Below are 20,638 nucleotides of genomic sequence, written 5' to 3' on the forward strand. Positions count from 1 at the left end.
TTTTACCTGCAGATGTGCAGCCCATGGAAATGTGCCTGGTAACAGGCAACACGCTGATCACGGAGATTCAGGTAGTTTTGATACAGTTATTTCAGGGTATTAACTTCCTGTAACAGTCACTGAAAATATACCCCAAAATGGAGCCTTTCCCATTTTTTACAGGACCAACTATTCAATGCAGTCTGCTGAACAAAATCCCATCATTGTATGATAAGAGATAGAGAGGCATATCGAATAAAATGAAATAATGTATTGACTTTCTACTAACCTGGGTGGAGGAAGACATTTTTCTTCTTTCTCCAGATAGCGGGCCTGAGTTAATGCAATACCACTATTCATGCACTACAAATAAAGAAAATACAGCAGTCGTCAATCTGGGAACTTCTGGCATATCCTTTTGATCACCAAATACATATAACTAACTTTTTTGAGTTTGGTGTCAGGATAACTTTAAGTTCTTTCCCAAATGGAGGTTTTGAAGGTTGTGCAAGATGATCTCTGATTTTAATACAGCATAAACACACAAAACAGGTTAGGGTCTAGCTTCTTTAGCTGTCATCTCCAAGTAATCAGACAAAAATGCTGTATTAAGTAGGCTACTAAATCATATTTTGGAGGAAATCATCTTCAGAGTTTCTTTTTGTTGTGTAATCTTGTTTACCTGCCACCTGAAATATAAAACTTCCCCATCAACCTTCATCTCCTTCATGTGGGAGAAAGAGAACCACTATGTATTGAAGATGGAAAAAATACTACACACAAAACATGAGATTCTTCACACAAAAAAGCAAGTTCATGGACTCAAACAAGCAAAATTACAGAAAGCTAGACCTCAAATGGTTAAAATACACCACCAGAACTCTGTTCAAATGATAAGCCTTTATTCTTATGAACATCATAAAAGTTTTCTAAGCAACAGTTTTATATGCAAATTTAACTTGAATTTTGAAGTACGTAACAGGAAATAATTTTCTGAAGTAAAAGGTCTGACATACATTTTTATCCAGTGCTACAGACCTAAACATCTGCAGCAAGAAATAGCTAGAAGATAGTCTTTAATATAGCCCTATAGTCAGCAAAGAAAAATTCCTGCAAGACATTCCAACAAGTTACCCAACAAGCCTCCCTACCCATATGCACTTCATTCATTATTCACATTCAAAGGCAATGATGTATTTTAATTGCTATGGGGCCACTTACATAATCAACAACTCTTTTGAGTAACTTCACATCATTTTCTCGAGATCCACAGCTCTCTTCCAACTGTAGGTGCAATGCTGGAGAAAAAGATTCTCCCACTACTTTTAAGCCAGATATTCTAAAAAAAATAAAAAGCCTTTAATACACATCCTACTTGAACACTAGATAGTAAGTGTTTCCCCTTTCTAGGTGGTGAGTGAGAAGAGAGTGATATTTCACTTTACTAATACTAATGCAGACAAAACATACGTGCATTTCAGCTTGCAATAGGTAAAGATAACAAAACTTATCAAGTGAATGTCTTTCCTAAGGAGTTTACTAAATGTAGTTTCAGCAAGTTTCTGTAACAATAGTGATTCCTCCTTTTGCAAAAAGGATTAACGATTCAGAAAGTTTGAAAGGATCCCTGTGAAGTTGTAGGAGAAATGTTAGCATTAGGCCTGTATGTTGCTGATAAAAATACAGCTCGCTAAGTCAAGTCTTTGGAGTCTACATTAAAGAAAATAAATAATAATAAATCATTTTACCCACTTACGTGATAAGAACAAACAAGGTTTATTTTTTTGGAAAGACTTCTGATTTTAAATTATTTCCTGTGGAAAATCTTTACAACATCATCTGTCACTTAGTCAGAAGCTCCTCTAAAACTAGTTATATTACTAGAATTGCTCCCACATCTGTACGTAGGGACAGTTGTTAATCGAGTTCCTAGAATCTGATTGAATGATTGACATTTGATTGTCAAAAAATGATTGACATTTGGTTGTCATTGTCCTGACACATCATATAATCATATTCAGGACTGAGTTATTCCCCTCCAAAAAACTGTATCCAATACCCAAGCAAGACCTCTGGTGTCCAAAATTAACAGGTCCCATAAACGCATGTCTACCATCAGCTGTAATTTTGACTTCCTGACTTTGATGAGCTTGCCTCACACACATTGTAAGTTTATACCCACATTTTCAAATAAGTTTTCTATTTTTACAAAGTTCAAGACCCAGTCAGAGCAGAAAAGATGTTAAATCCATAAACACCAGAACTGGAGCCTGTAAGAGAGAGAATTGACACTACAAACACACTGAATCAATTATAACTTTGAAAAAATAAAATTATACTCTAGCATGGAAAGTATCTTGCATTATTTCTACAATGCTATTTCAATTCACAGTCCATTCCAGAAAGGCAAATCAAACTGATATTCTTCTTCAGCCACAGAACTGCAAACATTCTGGTGCCATTCACCCACACTTGCAAAGTAACCAAACACAGGCAATTTCTTTAATACACAAGCACACACACTGCATTTGTCTCACTACTGCACACATACCTAGGAATCGGGGATAAGACATTTGGTAACATAAAGGACAAGGAAAAGCAGTCCAAGGTCCAGCTACAAGGCAGAAAGACAATACACAGTATAGCTGTATAACATATCCGTTCTTAGTTACGCTCCCTAGGACCGACCTGACCTCTAAGTAGTGTTCTACAAGTAGGGAGACGAAAGGAGAAGTCAGACAAAGTTTCACTGTAACTTAAATCTATTTGCTGGAGAACAGAGTTTAAGACAAGCCACTAGAACAATTAGGTTTTCTTTAGAGAGACGCAGTATTAGCTTCTAGTTATAAAATAGACATAATTCTTTAATTGAAATAGATAAACTACCCCCCTCCAAAGAGTAAATGAGAAAAGATGAGTAGGAAGCAAGCTTTGTATCACTTCCACTTAAACTGAGTCTTTGCCTGAAAAACATGCTTTGTATTTAGAATCATAGAATCATTAAGGTTGGAAGAGACCTCAAAGATCATCGAGTCCAACCATCAACCCAACCCACCATGCCCACTAAACCATGTCCCTAAGCGCCTCATCTACCCGTCTTTTAAATACTTCCAGGGATGAGGACTCAATCACTTCCCTGGGCAGCCTGTTCCAATGTTTAACCACTCTTTCAGTAAAGAAATTTTTCCTTACATCCAATCTAAACCTCCCCTGGCGCAACTTGAGGCCATTTCCTCTCGTCCTTTCGCCAGTTACTTGGGAGAAGAGACCGACACCCACCTCGCTACAACCTCCTTTCAGGTAGTTGTAGAGAGCAATGAGGTCTCCCCTCAGCCTCCTTTTCTCCCGGCTAAACAACCCCAGCTCCCTCAGCCGCTCCTCATAAGACTTGTTCTCCAGACCCCTCACCAGCCTCGTTGCCCTTCTCTGGACACGTTCCAACATCTCAACATCCTTCTTGTAGTGAGGGGCCCAAAACTGAACACAGTATTCGAGATGTGGCCTCACCAGTGCCGAGTACAGGGGCACGATCACTTCCCTGCTCCTGCTGGCCACACTATTTCTGATACAGGCCAGGATGCCGTTGGCCTTCTTGGCCACCTGGGCACACTGCCGGCTCATGTTCAGCCGGCTGTCGACCAGCACCCCCAGGTCCTTTTCCGCCAGGCAGCTTTCCAGCCACTCTTCCCCAAGCCTGTAGCGCTGCATGGGGTTGTTGTGGCCAAAGTGCAGGACCCGGCACTTGGCCTTGTTGAATCTCATACAGTTGGCCTCGGCCCATCGATCCAGCCTGTCCAGGTCCCTCTGCAGAGCCTTCCTACCCTCGAGCAGATCAACACTGCCGCCCAACTTGGTGTCGTCTGCAAACTTACTGAGGGTGCACTCGATCCCCTCATCCAGATCATTGATAAAGATATTGAACAGAACTGGCCCCAAAACTGAGCCCTGGGGAACACCGCTCGTGACCGGCCGCCAACTGGATTTAACTCCATTCACCACAACTCTCTGGGCCCGGCCGTCCAGCCAGTTTTTGACCCAGCGCAGAGTACACCTGTCTAGGCCATGAGCCGCCAGCTTCTCCAGGAGAATGCTGTGGGAGACGGTGTCAAAGGCCTTTGCTATACACTTCCTCATAGAGGTCACTTACAAGTTTCAAACTTAATTTTAAAATTTTCTGTCAGTCACAGCTGTAGTAAACTGAACTACATAATTCATCTTACCCAGCTATTTGAAGAAACCCAGGAGTTTAACATGAGGTCTTCCGATGGCAATACTTCAACTTTCATGTAAAGTATTAACCATGTTTTTCTGAGCCTCTGCCAAATTAAGATTCAACAAGTATTTGAGAATCCAATGCATGCACACTGTAATTTTCCTGAAATCAGAATTCACCTTCCTAAGAAATGCTGGGAAAGTCTCATTTTCAAACAAAAATGTACAACTTCAACACAAAAAAGAGAGAAGTCTGAAAGATCTGATTTTGAAGTAACAAAGGAACAAAACTAGCCTCCTGAACTCCAACGCTCCTTTTAAGGCCAGTTCTATATTAGTAAATTAAATATGCCTTGGACTGTTTTCTGGCCCTGTGGTGAATGGGTATGGAATGACTCACATCCATACTTTCAAAATCTGAGTCTCCACGTCAGGGTGGCCACATCCAAACTGACTACTGGGAACAGCTCCTGGCTCACGCCAACTCTTGGACTATATCCAGGAGTCCTTCCAAAGAACGCTGCTTGGTCTGGGCCAAACCCACGCCACAGATCACTCCAACAATTTGACAGAGTAGACAATCAAGATCCAGTGCCCAGGAATGCTTCCTGACATTAACGTACCAGTATGGGTGTAGCCTCAGGGAGCTCCCTCCTCACAACCCTCTGCTACCCCAGCTACAAGGCTGGGCTGCCGAACTGAGTGGCAGGACCAGGCTCTCGGCAGTAGGGAACCCTGTGTAGCCAGGCTGCCCTGAACACCATAAACATTTCCATCAGTTTTGCTAACAGAAAACTGAATGAGGTCTCATTGAAAAAATGTCAAGTTTCTCTGGAAGGGAAAATCTTTAGAAATAAATCTGCTTTTCCCAATGAAAACTTGCTTTATTGGAAAATTCTCAGCCAGGTGTATCATATGCAATAAGTAATGAACTATTTAAAGGATACTACCTACTACTGTCATGCTTTTTAAAAAAACCCACAAAATTCTGTCCTGTCCATCCTGTCTCCCTGCAACAGAGCTTCTTTGTTTCTATGTACTAAGACACTAGATATTTTGAAATACAAGACAGAAATCTACTTTATCTAAGACTGTTAAGAACATTAAGAATATTCCTGATTTGTGTTAATTGTCCCATCTTTTACTGCATTTTCTTATGCTCTATAAGCTGCCATAGACAATAAGAAAGTAGTTCTATGCAGGATTCAGAAGAATTCTTCCATTTCTTCCACAAACCAGCACTTGGCTTGCACCCGGAACAGGAATAAACACCAGTCATTCCTCTAGCTTACACCACTATGGTTTCTTCCCCTACCATAGTCCGTATAAGGACCAACTTTTTTTTTGGAATGCTAATCATGCACTGGTCCTTATATATCAAGTCCTAAATTTCATGGGTTAGTCACACTTTGGCTAAAAGAAAGATTTCCTTTACTTTTAATTTGTCCCTCTCACTATATTTATTCTATTATGAGAAAGGAGAAAAGCTGTGTATTCTTTCCCATTTTCTTTTTGTACAGTTCTACCACCATTTTATGCTCTCTTTTTAAACCAACAGTTAGTTCCACTCTGTCCTAGTGAGAACACCGTAAAGAATTGGAGTCAAGCAGCAGCCATGGTTAGGCAGGGAAGATGAGTGCGTTTAACATCACAACATTAAAAAAGAAGCTTTTTCTGAAAACTTTGCCTCCTCTTCAAACCATCACACACTTTTTCTAGTGTGGTTATTAATTAGAAAGAAAGAAAAACACACTGGACACTGCAAATGTTGGTTCAAATCTTCTCTCCAATATTGCTTTATGCAATTGTTAGGATAGTGTTCCTGCTACAGGGCTGCCCAATTCCCTGGTGGTGTTAAATCTTTCAAGTTCTTTTCCAGTACAACCTAGAAGAATTATTTCCTTCGCAATTTTTTTGGACCTCTATGTTACCACACTGTTTTCCATAAGGCAAAAATATAAAAGTCCTATTACAGACACTCAGGCATTTTGTCTACTTGTTGATTTGTGACTATACTAATCACTGGATTTAAGTGAAAAAGTAGGATCAGTCACAGGACAGAAAAGTACCAGCCATGGCTTATTCGCTTCTGTTTTGCAGTGAATATTAACAAGTAAAAGATTGATAGTTTTTTCTTACTTTTTTTCCCTGTATTTTAAACATATTTATAATTACCACCTAAAAATCACAGGTAGAGAAGAATATTACAATTATTCTCCTTTTCACTCAATCATAACATTCTGTTACTAGCAAAGAAGACACACTAACAGTTTTCAAGTTACTCTAAAATTATAATTTCAAGTGTAGAAGCATCTGGGTATCTTTGACCTGAAAGCCTATGCATTTTAAACCTGTGTTGAAACAGAACACAGACAAAGGAGGCAAGGATTATTTGATGGTAGGATTATTCCAAAGAAGTTGAATGTACCTAAAGTTCTAACATAAAACATCCCCTGAGCAGGAAACTGCTTATTTGAAATAACAAGCAACTCACATTGAAAATCTAAGTGACTACTACTACAAAAAAATCAGCTAGTATAATCAATCATGCATTACAGCTTTTGTGTTTAAATGTTATTCATTTCTGTAATACGTAACAGAAAACTGTTGAAGAAAATGAATTGTAAAATACCAGCTAACATATCTGTTCTGCACATTAAACACTCATTGAATAGTCACAGTAATTTCTGTATTTTTTAGTAGCAAAACCTGTCAGGAAAAAAAGCAATTACTCAGTATAGCCATCTTTTAAAACAGTATAGTGTTAGGAAATTTTAAACAGAATTCTTATTTTTCAGATAAATTCTAGCAATTTTCTACATGCCTCCAGAATAATGAATACTTCTATTACTATTTAACATTCAAGTCTCATGTGTAAGAATAATACTGTACTAAAGGTGACTGCAAGGTGCACTGAGTTGTCTGAAAGCGTATCTGCTAAGCTACACCCCAAATGCTTATCAACACTTTGTACCATTGAAAGCTATCACACTCTCCTAAAGACTTCAATGAGTAAGGGCTTGCAAACATCCTCACTAGCATTATGGTATAATCTCACTTCAATACCTGTAAAGGGATTTTAAAAACTTGGGACTCTTTTTAGTAGCATAACAGAGACAGTTGGAAAAGGATGACTTTCTTCCTTTAATACATACATAATTTAGCGTACATATCCCAGTCTAAGCATCTGTAAAACCAGAAATAGATTCGGGCAAGGAGAGTTCTTTAAAGTTGGCATGATAAAGGCATGGTCAAATCAACAACAGCCAAAAAAACCCCAAAAAACACACTTACCCCTGTAAAGCTTTGTGAATTCGTTCACATTTAGCCCGCAAAGTCTGAAAAATATCTAAAAAAAAAAAAAAGAAAAATAAAGAAAAAGGAAAAGGTTTAGATGTCCTGTTTCTACGTTACATTTCTATAAGTCTAAGATTTCAAAAAAAGCATTTGAAAGGAAAACTAAGATATACATATCTGTTGAAGTACTAAGTCTGTTCACTACTCTCCATGATGTTCCTGATTCCCATGTCTTCCAGGAAATGACAGGCTTTTAAGATCTGACAAATGCATTACTTCCTTTATCTCATTACTCCAGCTGTGTTGGTTCATGATCATACGGAAAGGATGACACAAACACTTGGTAACTGGATTGAAATGGCAGGTCCAACTTATTTATATCTATAAAATATCTACAGCCATGCAGTCTCTGCTCCTTGATCCTTTCACCAACTCACTGCAGATTCCTAAACAGGAAACTTTGACTCCTGGACCTGCAAACCTTGGTTCTTTTCCTCAGTAAAGGTTGACCCTCCACTACAGCTAACAGTCCCACAACTTGCTCTTAATTTTTTCTTGCTTTTGTTTAACTTCTGAGGACTAGGCATGGGCTACCCAGTAGTTTTTAAGCATTTGTGACAAAAATAAATACTGCACCTCTCTGCAGATGTCCTCCAGTCTGTTGATGCTAATGAAATACACACAGACTTGGCCTATTTTGTCCTTCTCATATGCTTCTCGCCCCCTCCACCCCCCCCGCAACAAAAAAAAAAAAAAAAAAAATCTTTCTTAGGTTGTAGCAACAAGGGCAATTCTCTGTCTCCTAGAGCAGAAACTCCTGCCTGCCAACTTTATCCAAATGTCCTGTACTTGGTCCTGTCAAAATTGCAGGTGTTTGCACCACGATAATTCCCGAGATTCTTGCCTGGATGCTTACTTTGAGAAGAAAAAGAAAATTATGTAGTGCAAGTGGAAAGGAAAGGGTTGTTCAGTCCTGAGGAAATATATTCCCATTTGTTTCTCTACAACCGTCCCTTCCTCCATTTGTCTCGAGGGAATTTGTTTTCAAGGAAGAAGCATATCACTAGTCTGTAAAGCAGAATAATAATTTCTAATTTGCTTAGTGATAACCATCTCCGTCCCTCCTAGCCTCAACTAACTCGCTCATTTTCAGCTGGAAATGAAGGAAAGGGGAGGAAACACTGAAAAAGAAAAGCAGGATGGGAAATTATAGGAAGAAAAAATCATGCATGTAAAATTGATTAGCTGAAAAAGAGAGAGGACTTAAAAGAGTAAAAGGGTGAGGAATCGAACTAGGGAGAAGTATGAGTTACTAGTTTTGGGTGAAGAAAGACTGAAGAATAAGATTTTCCTGAATTAAGTACCTGGATTATCTTCCATAATATTCAGAGCCTCAATAGCAGCAGCAGCTAACAAAGGAGGCAGGGATGCAGAAAAGCAGTAGCCTTGGCCAGACAATCGCTGTGGGGAAAAAAGAAAAAAAATCACTTTTTTGTTTATAGCAGTACAGACAATGTTTTAAAAGTTAATTCACATACATTTAAACAACTTCTGCTGTACACTTATAGGTTCATGGAAGGATTTAAAAGTAGGTTTCCAATTCATCTACAATATTTCATAGAACCAGACAGTTTCTGTATGGAATCAAATGTTGCATAATAATTTATATCTTAACACTCCTGGCAAATTGGTATTACTAACTAACTCTCATTTCTAAGTAACTATTCCTGCCATACCATATGAAAATGAGACCTGGCTTACCTGATGATCAATAATAAAAGATCTTCCACAGCAAAATCCTCCAATAGAAGCCAGTGAATTTTCCATGTTTGCACTAATAAGATCTATATCATCAATCTGCCAGTTAAATTAAAAAGTTATTAAGAGATGCTATGGATAACATCAAGACTATTTATAAGATAAATCTATTGAAGATGTATCTTGTTTCATATAATCATGAATACTAGAGAAGATCCACCAAACTATCACATATTAAAATGAAGCTACAATTGAAATAACAATTTCAAGCAATATAAAAGGACTTTAGAAATTGAGATTTATGAATCTGTAGATAATATAGATAAGATCATTCTTTTCCAAATATTGCAACGTGAAGAACACAAACAGAATAAAACAAGTTATATAGATACTGGTGACAATTCCTCAAAGTACTCAGTGTGACAGTGTCCTTTAAGAATGTAAGTAGTCCCACTGCAGGCAGTAGGAGTCAGAACGTGATTAAAATTGAGCATAAGCCTAGTTAAATCAGAGTTTGAACCTTAGAGACACAGTTGTCTTATTTCACTTGTTAGTTGCAAACATATTTTTTGCCAGATTCTGTAATGCACACTAATGACCACTGCTACAAATTCCCATTCTGAGCAGACAAAATGGAAAGATTATGTTTGTAAATGAATCTAACATAGAAGCCACTTAATTAGATGGTACTTGGCAAGCATCAAAGTAGCACTGTTTGTTTCCTTTTCTAAAGCTGTTTAACACTAATTTTCTCTTTTCCACATTTGGTATTAAGACACTTAAAGTGAAAACAATAGGAAATAGGGGAAGATAGAATAAATTCTCAGAATTTGGTATTTCACTTCCAAGCTGAACACAGACACTGTCAGAATGTAGTGAGAGATGCTCCACACTAAGACACGGGCAACCAAAAGAGCACTTCTTCCTTTCCCAGCTCAGGTGGCTGTGGTAGCAAACAACCTCAAGGATATCGTTTTGGATTTCCAAAGTACTCCTCAGCTGAAAAAACACCACAAAAGGTAGGCTCTTGGAAAAATAATTTGGCTTAATCTGTCAGTAAAGTAGTAAGACAACATCTTTGAAAGGACCATCAAAAGCTTTATCCTATTTTTCCCTACTGGAATAAAAGGCAATAGAGCAAAGTAGGCTGGCTATACGCTGAGAAGATTTTTCTGACTTACCCCTAGCCCCCAAATATTTCTGTGTAAGCATGACATTTTTAAGTGTATGCAGCTGGAAAATACTGCAATCATCATCTCACGCAGTGACCAAAAAAAAGATAAAATTATGCATTGTAAAAATTCTTTTATTCTCCTCACTAAAGATAAGTAAAATTATTTCAAGTAAGCACATGAAAGAAAAGTGCCAAGACCTGAACGCTTTAAGACTGATAAAGAAAAGTATGTTTAAATTTCTATTGTACACTACTAAACATTGTTAATGCCATAGGTATAAGAAATCAATTGCACAATTTTCTTCTGTACAAGTCTCCTGTTCACAACAAAACTAATAAAAAAGGCACTTACATTTATTCCAAAGTGTTCAGTAATTCCTCTTCCATGTTCTCCAAGGACTCCAAAGGAAAGGCTCTCCTCCAAAAATATTCTAACTTTGTATTTATACTTCAATTTTATCTAAAACAGAGCAAATGATATAAAATACAAGTCAAGCCCACCAGAATTTGGTGATAAAATGGGTGGGGGAGATAAGGTAAAGACAAAGTACAGTACCCTGAGTACTGCAAAAATGTCAGTTCTAGAGTTGAGTTCTGTCATTAAGACATTTTAAAATCCTTCAAAATTCTTCTACCATGTAAGAGTAGAGTAAATTTCATAAATGTTCATGTACCAAAAAAATTTTTTTTTTTTTAAATAGGCTATCAAGTACTTTCAAGATGATGCGTTTTCACAGCATTTCTTCCATTATCTGCTAGAATATAGTCTGCACAAAAAGCCTATTTATGCTGAATAGCAAATGTTTTCCTTGGAGTCAGTGTTTATGACAGCTGTGTGAGGGTTTCTTTGAAACTTTGTCTTTTTTGTTTAGATACAACTGAGTTCAACAATTTAGTATCATACAGCATAGCTGAAAAGACAGTATATTTTACAGGTTAAAAACTAAGACCGTAACCAGATACTCATTTGCAAGTCTCATTACATATAGCTTCACAATCCTAATCCTGATCAGAAGTTTCAAAACAATGTAAGATTTGGGATCACCATTTCATGAACATTTGAGAAAGCAAGAAGGTAAACAAAAAAACTGCATGCAGAGCTTTTCTAGGTAGGCTTAACATTATGATACTACTATTTCATTAGCCACATGTTTTCATACGCAGAGTTTAAAAGGCAAACTGAAATGACTTACCAATTCTGGAAGAGGGCAAACGTCTCCTGTGTTCATATACAATCCTTCCACTACAATAAACCTTCGAGTTACACGGGCCTTGCGAGGATTCTTCAGAGAAAGATATGGTTTCAGTTCATATCAATTGTTACTAACAAGTGAAGCTCTGAAGATTTTTTTGATAGGGAAGGACAGCAATGGGAAGGGAAGGAAGATAATGTCTCTTTTTCAAGTAAGCTTTTACTTTAGTTTCAACTTCGTATTTCTCATTTGTAACAAAAGTTGAAATGCCTCATTGGACTAGTTTTTCTTTATTTTGTAATTATTTTAAAGCTTTTAACTCTTACACAAGACTTAAGATGCCTTGTTTTGCAAGAAATCATAACTAATGCATTTGAACTTTATGAATAAAATACAAACAATACAACTATAGAACAAATACTACAAATCTTGGTCTCTATTATATTCATCATTAGTCTGAGCATTTAGAAAGTTTTTCAACAAGTGGTTTGTGCACCAGGATTCTCAATGCAGCACAAACCTCTCACAAATAGTGTGTTCATAAAACACAATCCAAAAGTATTCATAACATTCACATTACAATCTCCTTGTCTGATCTCTGGGCAATATAGGCCATAAGAATACCCTGCACTGGTTTCTGTTTAAACTTCAATGGTATGATTTGAATTTTGTTGTTTTAAAAAGGCCATCCCCCTGGTATTTACTTTAAACCTTACTGATATCTTCTGATCCAAGGATATTAAGTCATGCTTCTTACCTTTTTCAGTTCTTGTAAAAAGATTCAGAGAACATCTATTTGACTTTTCTGAGTGGTAGGCACCAAAACTAGGCACAGTTCACTCCACAAGTTGGACCAACTCTAGTGGTAAGATCTAACCCATCCTAGTCAGTACATCTTAGTTATACACACATGGTCTATTTTAAGCTCTTGGCCACCAACTTTATGTCCACATTCAGCTAATTCCATTAAGAAACTTTAACAGTGAGGCTAAGCCAAAGCACTCTGCTCTAACAAACCAAATGTGTTACACAAATTGCATCACTAGTCTGTCAACCACATCTAAAAACTCATGTAAAGACAACCTGACAAAACGTATTTTCCATGCAGGTATGTTAACTAGTATGCTGTCTATAGATTTGCTATTAATCAGATCCATTACTAATTTAGACTAATGTTAAGCTGATTTGCTTCTAATTATGCAATTTATCTACTTTACTTCTTCTGTGTGTTAGCACAAAATCAGCTTTCTTCCAACTGTCTCTAACTTTCCAGCATTCTGTGAACGAGGCACATAATGATGATAGCTCTTCAGCTAATTCTTTTAAAATTCATTTAACCAAGTCATCTGTACTTGCTGATCCTGATTCAGTAGCTGCTTTTGGACACCCTTTTGTATTACTGTCAGAATGAGAAGCAAGCCATCAAACTGACCCAAATTTTTCAAGAGAGAGAATACCTTAAGAGTTGAGTGCAAGATAGGGGAAGAGTCTAAAGGGAAAAAAAAAAAATCATGTTGATTCTATAAATTAAAGGGTTAGGACTAGCTGCTTTTCTGTTGATTTTACAGTGTGACATTCAAACTGATAATTAACTTGCATGATTTATTAGGTAAATGCAGTTATACAAATTTCTAACAGGCTAAAAAAAGCTCTGTGATAGTATTTTTAAAAAATAAAATAATCTCACACTTCAGTCATCTGCCCATAAAGATATTCCCCCACTACCAATGCCTGTGAGCTCGCTTCCAGTGGTTATGCAGACAAATACAAATAAATAAATAAATTAAAAAAAAAAATCTATCTTAATTACATAAGCAACATTAACTGCTCAATAAAGATTTATGAAAACCAAGTAACTGCCTATAAGCACTGCATCCATTCAATTACACAACCCAGAAATAAAAAATGTGTGGGAGGTGGCACAAAAGAATACAAATATTTCTTCAAAGGAATGGTACCTTTTGATCTTCAGTCTCTTGTTCTTTCAACAGTCGTTCAAGGTCAGCCATATCATTATGCTTAAATAACTTGATGTTACTACGAGATGCTTGTAATCCCTTCTGAATAGCAAAGCAGGCAGCTTCATCTCTGTAAATACAGCAAGCCCTTCTAAGTTTGCACTCGGTTTAACAATTATTCAAAGAAAGCTGGCTATTAGGACTGTCCTGCTTTTGAGCAGATATCTGTGCTTAGGTGTAGTTAAAACCAGATTCATTAAAACTTCATGTATTTTATTTACATTTCAAAAATTCATTTCCAAAGCTTCTCAACTTTCCTATGCACTATAGCCACTAAAAGCAAGCCAACAGGTTTTTTCTTGAAGTGTACACTTGTCCTTTTGTTTGTATGTGACAGCAGTTTATTTGAGCACACCATTCCATGGCCTGGGTACAGTACCATAGTAATCATCCCAGAAACCTCCCACTCCATTTGCTTTGGGTCTTAGAAAAAAGGCGCAAAGATGTGCCTGTAACATTTACAGTGGTTCTCCAAGTATTCAAAACCTGCTTTTTAATATTCTTTGGGAATTACTCTCTCAGTGTTCAAAGAACTATCTGCCATTTTTAAGTGCTGGAAAAGCAAATCTCTGAGCATGATGGGGTATGCAATTTCACAGCTGCTTAAGTCGAGTAATTTTTACAAGTTGCTACTTGTAAAAGTAGCAACTAAACCAAACCTTCTGCAAGTGCTAAATACAGTAATTTCAACCAAGTTGCTTTTAAATATGGTGAGATCTTTCATCAGTGAGAAGCTGAAACAGTACAAGACAGCTAAATCCAGGACACACTGGCATCTTGAATAGTGTGCACAACCCTGGTCATTCGCCTCAAAAAAGCTGATCCAGAAAACGTTTAAAGATGACCAAAAAACATGATCAAAGTTATGAAAGAACTTCTGTAAAAGGAGTCAAATAGGCTGCAAGCCTTACACTTAGAAAAGAGAGCACTGAAGAAAGATTTTGGCAGACAAATACAAAAGTATCAGTGTGTTGCGGCTTAACCCCAGCAGGCAGCTAAGCCCCACAGAGCCACTCGCTCACTCCCCCCAAGGAGAAGATGCATCAGTTCCCTGTCTAAAAATCAAATGCATCAACTGAAATTAGTAGGTGTTATATATAAAACAAGTATTCCTTCATATTGTTTCATAAAATGTTCAAGTAAAACTGTGAAATTACATGTCATAGAAGCATTGTGGATATTAAAGATTTACAAAGGCACTAAAAGAATAGGAAGGCTTAAGAAAAATCCATCAACTACTACTAAACCCAAACCCTCCTCTTTGGCTCAGAAAGTTTTGACTATTGCTACATTGTTTCTCCTGGTTTTTTACTCTTCCCTAGACAAATTATGACTGGCTACTCTCAGGGACCAGATACTGGGCTTGCTGAATCCTTAGTTTGACCCTGCATAGCTGTTCTTGTGTTACTTTAATATGTACCAATATTTATCCAATTAATCCTTTGCAAATATGCACGAGGGGAACAACTGTCCTGCAAGAAAGGTGAAAAGCCAGCAGTAAACAGAAGAAAAGCAAATATGACTGTACAGTTTCTTAAGAAGAAAACTAGGTATTAAACTTCTGTCAGTTCTTGCTTACATAGTTTAATTTTTTTTTCCCATCTCTTCTATGATAAAAGCAGTAACTGAGTTGATTTGGAGTATTTGGCAAAAAAAAGATACCTGAGCTTTGTACAACAAAATACTCGATCAAAACCAGCATTATTTTTCTAAATGGTTAACCTAATATGATTAACAATAATGAAAAAGAAAAATTGAAAGGAAAACTCGTTAATCTGGAATTTCCCAAGTAGAAAATGATACTTACACAAACACAATGTCCCCTCTTTTCGAATATGCAGGAATAGCACTGGCAATTGTTGCAAATCCATATGAGTATATAATAGCTTCCTCTGTCCTCATGAATTTTGCTAGTCGTTCTTCTAATTCTAAGTGCACATCTATTGGAGAGAAAATTTGAAAAGATCTTAGATAGTTTACTTGTTTTCATATCAGAAAGACTATCATTGCTTTTAGCAATCATCTAATTGAAGCAAACAGAATGCTTATTTGTAGGAAGATTGTTACAACAAATAACTTCCCAAAAAACAGCTGCAACCAATCCAGCCTTACTTAAACTGCTAAGTAACCCAATATTAATCAGAATCTTTGATAGATCTGAAAATATTTATGTAATGTGGTTCTCTCATGTTCTTATAGAATGGTAATTAAAATCTACTTGTGATTAGACCACAAGCAAATGATGCAGCGTTCCTTGACTGTGACTAGGGAGCACAGCCACTACAGTCAGGCAACAAACAGCTATGTAATTTATAGAAATTAATGAGGTCCTGTTGGCAGACTGTCAGTTCTTCCAAGCTGATGCTTCCACTGCATACAGCACGGCTATCATTATAACAGAAAACTGCTCTTGTCAGGCTGCAATCACATACCATCTCCTGAATGCACTTCAGGCAATTGAAAAGGTCACCATGTCAATGCCAGAGATTACTCACCCTTAAGATAAATTGACACTATTACACGCACAAGCATTTCCCAAACCAACTTGGTCAACGTGACCCATGTTAGAAACAAAACACCAATAAATCAAAAGATTAAGAAGGGCAATACCACATGGTGAGTGGATTGTTGCTGCAGAAAGGTGACCACAGCATTAAGTATTCTGCCTAAGCAAAATAACCTGTATCAGACAAACTATTATTTTGTGTAAGTCTCTTGCCATGACCTGCTTCTGCCAGCAAATGTTAGTCAGAGAATTATGCCTTTTATCAACTGGAAATAAACAAGATTAAAGGGCAAATAGAGGTCCTTAGTGTGTGACTTAAAAATCACCATTGGCCAAATGTTACCTTTTTGCAACTATCGAAAGTTCATTGAAATTAAACTCAAATAAAGTAACACCAGTTAAAAATACAAATTCTTCAATAGCCTATGAGGCACCGTTATGTCAGTGTCGCTATTTCTAGCCAGGTACCAACAGCAAGGGTGTAGGAAGAAAGGGCTTTGTAAAAATCTTTACTTTGCCATACTAAACAAATATCTAGCATAACCTTTCCCCAGAAGGGCACATCCACCTGATCCCTATATTTATACAATAAAAGCAAAAGGTATGTTTTCAAACAACAGTCTCCCAATCACAGTCAAGAGCAATTTTATCCATTAACTGCAAACTATAAATCCTCAACAATCCTTTCCTAATGTTTACCTGAGCATCAAAAAATTGAATGGAAAGGAATTCTTTTATTTGGTTTTCCACTGGTTTTAAATGAAAACAAGAAGTTTAATCACTTACTATTTGAAAGTTTTCTTTTGCTGGATCACTTTGATCCAGCTGTATTAGATATACCAAACATTCGGAGAAACCTAGAACAGCCTTTCTTCTCCAAAGTCTTTGGAAGGAAGGATACTGATTGGAGTTATCTAATCTACTTTCTGATAGCGATTTTAAGTAGTCCTTTTTCAGAATCTTTGTATCTTTTTCTTTATTGTTACACGGACTTCAGGAGCAATGAAACAGTCTCCAGTCAGGCTTCAAAACAGGATGGATGAACTTTGATTCAATTATTGAACAAAAAGCCCAAGAAAGATCTTTTTCTGGCAGCAAGCACCAAAAAAAGGAGGCTGGCCACATGGCACTTAAAACATGCAATATAAACAGCATTCAGCCAAAAATGTTCCTTCTTGAAGTCCTGCCAGTAGAGAATAACAAATTAAGGAAAACAAGGACTGAACTACTACTTTGAGTGCCCAGCTATTGACACCTAATGGGGAAAAATGTTTCATTTGTGTGTAAAAGACCAGCTACATCCTTCAACTAAAAAACTGGAAAAGACAACGAGACCATCACAGTTAAAAACGAAAACTTGCATGCTTCTCACTGAGCTTTACACAGCAACAACCACCACTACACTGAGCAAGGGCTAGGTAAAAACAGTTGGTGAAAGAAATACTGTCAGCAATAATGAGCTAACGAATATGATCAGATTTATTTTAAGGAAAAAAATTTTACAAACCTAGTAAATTTTGCCAAAGGCAAGAACACTTAAGTTGAGAATAACACACAGCATATACAAATTTGATACATCATTACATAAGGGAATGAATGCTTTGTATAACTGTGAGGTTGAAAAGCTTAAGACAGTATTAATTAAGGCTTCACCACCATTCCACTGTGATAAAAAGAGAATACTATCTGACTTTCCTATTCTTTATTGCAATGATTTGCTTTAGCCTGGTTACGTCACTTGGATTAGCCTAGCTTAAGTGAAATCTGCAAACACAACCTAGAGTACATTTGCACAGAGGAAAATACAATTGGAACAACTTTCTACATAATTATAAAACCTTAATAAAGCTATTATTGTCAACACCTGCTATGAAGTGCCAGTTCATTGCCTAGCATGTGCTTGCATGCAAGTCAAAAGCAGAAGAAGCAGAAACCAAATCCCACATCATCTTTTATGTATTTTATCAGGTAGCCAGTCCTGATGTTCACAGTAGTATTGAAATTGTGCCTGCTAGGCAATCAATGATAGCCTTAAACCCCCACACACACCAAAAAAGTGATACACCCCTCAGCTGTCATTATGGAGAAAATAACCATAAAGATTCAGTTATGTGTGAATATACTAGTATGTCAAGATTAACACAGGCTAAAGGCACGGATGCAGTTTTCAGGGATACAGCACAAAGCAAAAATGTCTTAATAGGGACTCACTAAATCTACGAAATCCCTTCAAACAGGCAGAGATATGAAGAATCAAGCCTTCATTCAAAAGAAATTATAACATGATAACTATGTTTCCAAATAAAGTAATCTCTAATATTGATATGAAATATCAGCCCTTAAGAGGGGATAATTCTGAGTGACAACAATTGGCAATCATCAATTAAATCCTACATAGTTAAGAGGAAACTACGCAGTTCTGGATGCAACATGACTCATTTACCAAAGTCACAGCACATGAAAAATTGTGTGAAAAGTTTGAGTTATACAACATCACTGATGTAAGAAGCATTTCTTATCAGAGATTCATAATCCTGCAATACTCAAATGTTTAATGTCAAGGGAAAATGGGAACACAGTTTGGGATCCAACAAGAACAGCAGGTGTTTTTCTCAAATTTAAACCAATTCTCTGTTACTTTATCTGTAAAAGATATCTCAAATAGGTGAGTGTAACCATTTCTTCACTAGTGATGTCATGTAGCAATACCACAGATATATCCCCTGCTTTGTGAAATGGAGCATTTACCCCAAAAATTCAGAAGCCAATGAACAGCAACCAAACTAAATGCAAAAGCTATACAGTTTGGATCTTAGGATTAGACCTCCAAAGAGGGCAGGAAACAACTCAACGAATCTCTCACTTACCAGAGAAAATCAACTTTTAACCAGTCTGTTTCGAGTAATTACTAGAAAGAAGCAAAGTGAAAGATTTCACGAAACTTAAAATCAGCCTGGACTCAAAAGGCAGGAGGCATTAGTCCACAAGTTTCCTTGAGCTTTCCAGTGTTGTTAGAGAAAAAAAAAAAGCCTGTATGAATTCCAACAGGTCACTGCTGAACTGTGTGATCAGTGAGGGAATCTGGCTTCCTAAAAGCTCTCTACTGATCAATGGGCTACAATCACCTTCTTTAGAAATGAATTATGGTTCTAGGCTAATGAACTATTTATAAGATTGATATCAAAGACTCAATTTCATTCTGATATATAGCCTTCCAACAAATCAAGATAGGTACAGCACTTGGTTGATCACTTAAAGGACTAGCTTGATTAACTGAGAAAAGTTCAAGTTAGTCTTGAATTCAAGTCAAGGCTATAGGAAGCTAACTCTATGAAATCATTTGAGTAACAAACATGCTGTGAATTCCATCACCTCTGAGAAGAGACTGGAAAGTTCACAAGACAATGAGTTGATGGTTTTAGCGTGCAACTGTGCAGCTATTCACGTATTACTCTTTGGTTTCCATGCAGTATTTCAAAATAACAATGCCTGTAAAGAACTATTTCCAGAGGCTGATATTTAACTCACTACTTCTTAAAAAGAATGAAAAAAACCCTTAGTAACACCTGCTCGCATCATAAAATCTCTTAATTACAACATTAAAGTTATCAGTAAAGGAAAACTTCATTTTGACTACAGCATTAGATAAACTTAACTAATAATCTTTATCATAGAAATCATACTGCCCTCTTGTGGTCTACTTAGAAACTTATTATTAGTTTACACTTAAATACACCATGCATGATTAAATTCTAATATGTTTATTTCCTCTTTCTATTATGGTGACCAGAACTAAAACAGATTATATTTAGCTTCACAACTCTCCTCCCAGACCAGCATTAGAAAGAGTAAGAAAACACATAAAATGAGTAAGAAACAAAGCTACGAACAATAAATGCTACCAATCCTTAACAATTACAGTAAAAAGTGTGTTAGAGGGTAACTGTTCATCACAGCAATAGAAATACTTTGCTGCTTATACATAGGACTATTTTGGCTGACTTACCAAGCCAGTCTGAACACTTTTAAAGGCAGATCAAGGAAAGTTACTCACCAAAAGTACCATAGAATCCTCTAGGTCCACAAGTACCAACACCATATTTCTTCAGAGATGCCTGGGCTGCACTCTTTAACAGAAAAGAATTACATGAAATATTTATTCCTACACTAGATCTCTAACTCTTCTATATACTTCACATTGACAATTTGTCCTGATTTCAGCAGGGATAGAGTTAATTTCCTTCCTAGTAGCTGGTACAGTGCTGTGTTTTGGATTTAGGATGAGAACAATGTTGATAACACACCGATGTTTTAGTTGTTGCTAGGTAGTGCTTACACTAGTCAAGGACTTTTCAGCTTCCCGTTCTACCGACTGAGAAGGCTGGAGGTGCACAAGAAGCTGGGAGGGGGCACAGCCAGGACAGCGGACCCAAACTGGCCAAAGGGACATTCCATACCATGTGACATCATGCTCAGTACATAAGCTGGGGGAAGCTGGCCA

General features: G+C 37.0%; 1 protein-coding gene across 1 annotated transcript in view; it reads right to left on the minus strand.

Annotated features, from left to right (window-relative positions):
- Positions 1 to 20,638, minus strand: part of SPTLC1 (serine palmitoyltransferase, long chain base subunit 1) — a 41,158-nt gene that overhangs the window by 4,004 nt on the left and 16,516 nt on the right. Inside the window, exons 5-14 of the mRNA XM_009325375.1 lie at positions 20,192 to 20,264; positions 15,439 to 15,571; positions 13,572 to 13,701; positions 11,614 to 11,703; positions 10,773 to 10,880; positions 9,250 to 9,345; positions 8,853 to 8,949; positions 7,486 to 7,540; positions 1,201 to 1,318; positions 269 to 342 (exon numbers count right to left, since the gene is read on the minus strand). Of these exons, the coding sequence (XP_009323650.1) occupies positions 269 to 342; positions 1,201 to 1,318; positions 7,486 to 7,540; positions 8,853 to 8,949; positions 9,250 to 9,345; positions 10,773 to 10,880; positions 11,614 to 11,703; positions 13,572 to 13,701; positions 15,439 to 15,571; positions 20,192 to 20,264 (974 nt within the window). The remainder of the gene's footprint in view (positions 1 to 268; positions 343 to 1,200; positions 1,319 to 7,485; positions 7,541 to 8,852; positions 8,950 to 9,249; positions 9,346 to 10,772; positions 10,881 to 11,613; positions 11,704 to 13,571; positions 13,702 to 15,438; positions 15,572 to 20,191; positions 20,265 to 20,638) is intronic.

The sequence above is a fragment of the Pygoscelis adeliae genome, unplaced genomic scaffold (assembly GCF_000699105.1).
Source record: "Pygoscelis adeliae isolate BGI_AS28 unplaced genomic scaffold, ASM69910v1 Scaffold336, whole genome shotgun sequence".
NCBI lineage: Eukaryota > Metazoa > Chordata > Aves > Sphenisciformes > Spheniscidae > Pygoscelis > Pygoscelis adeliae.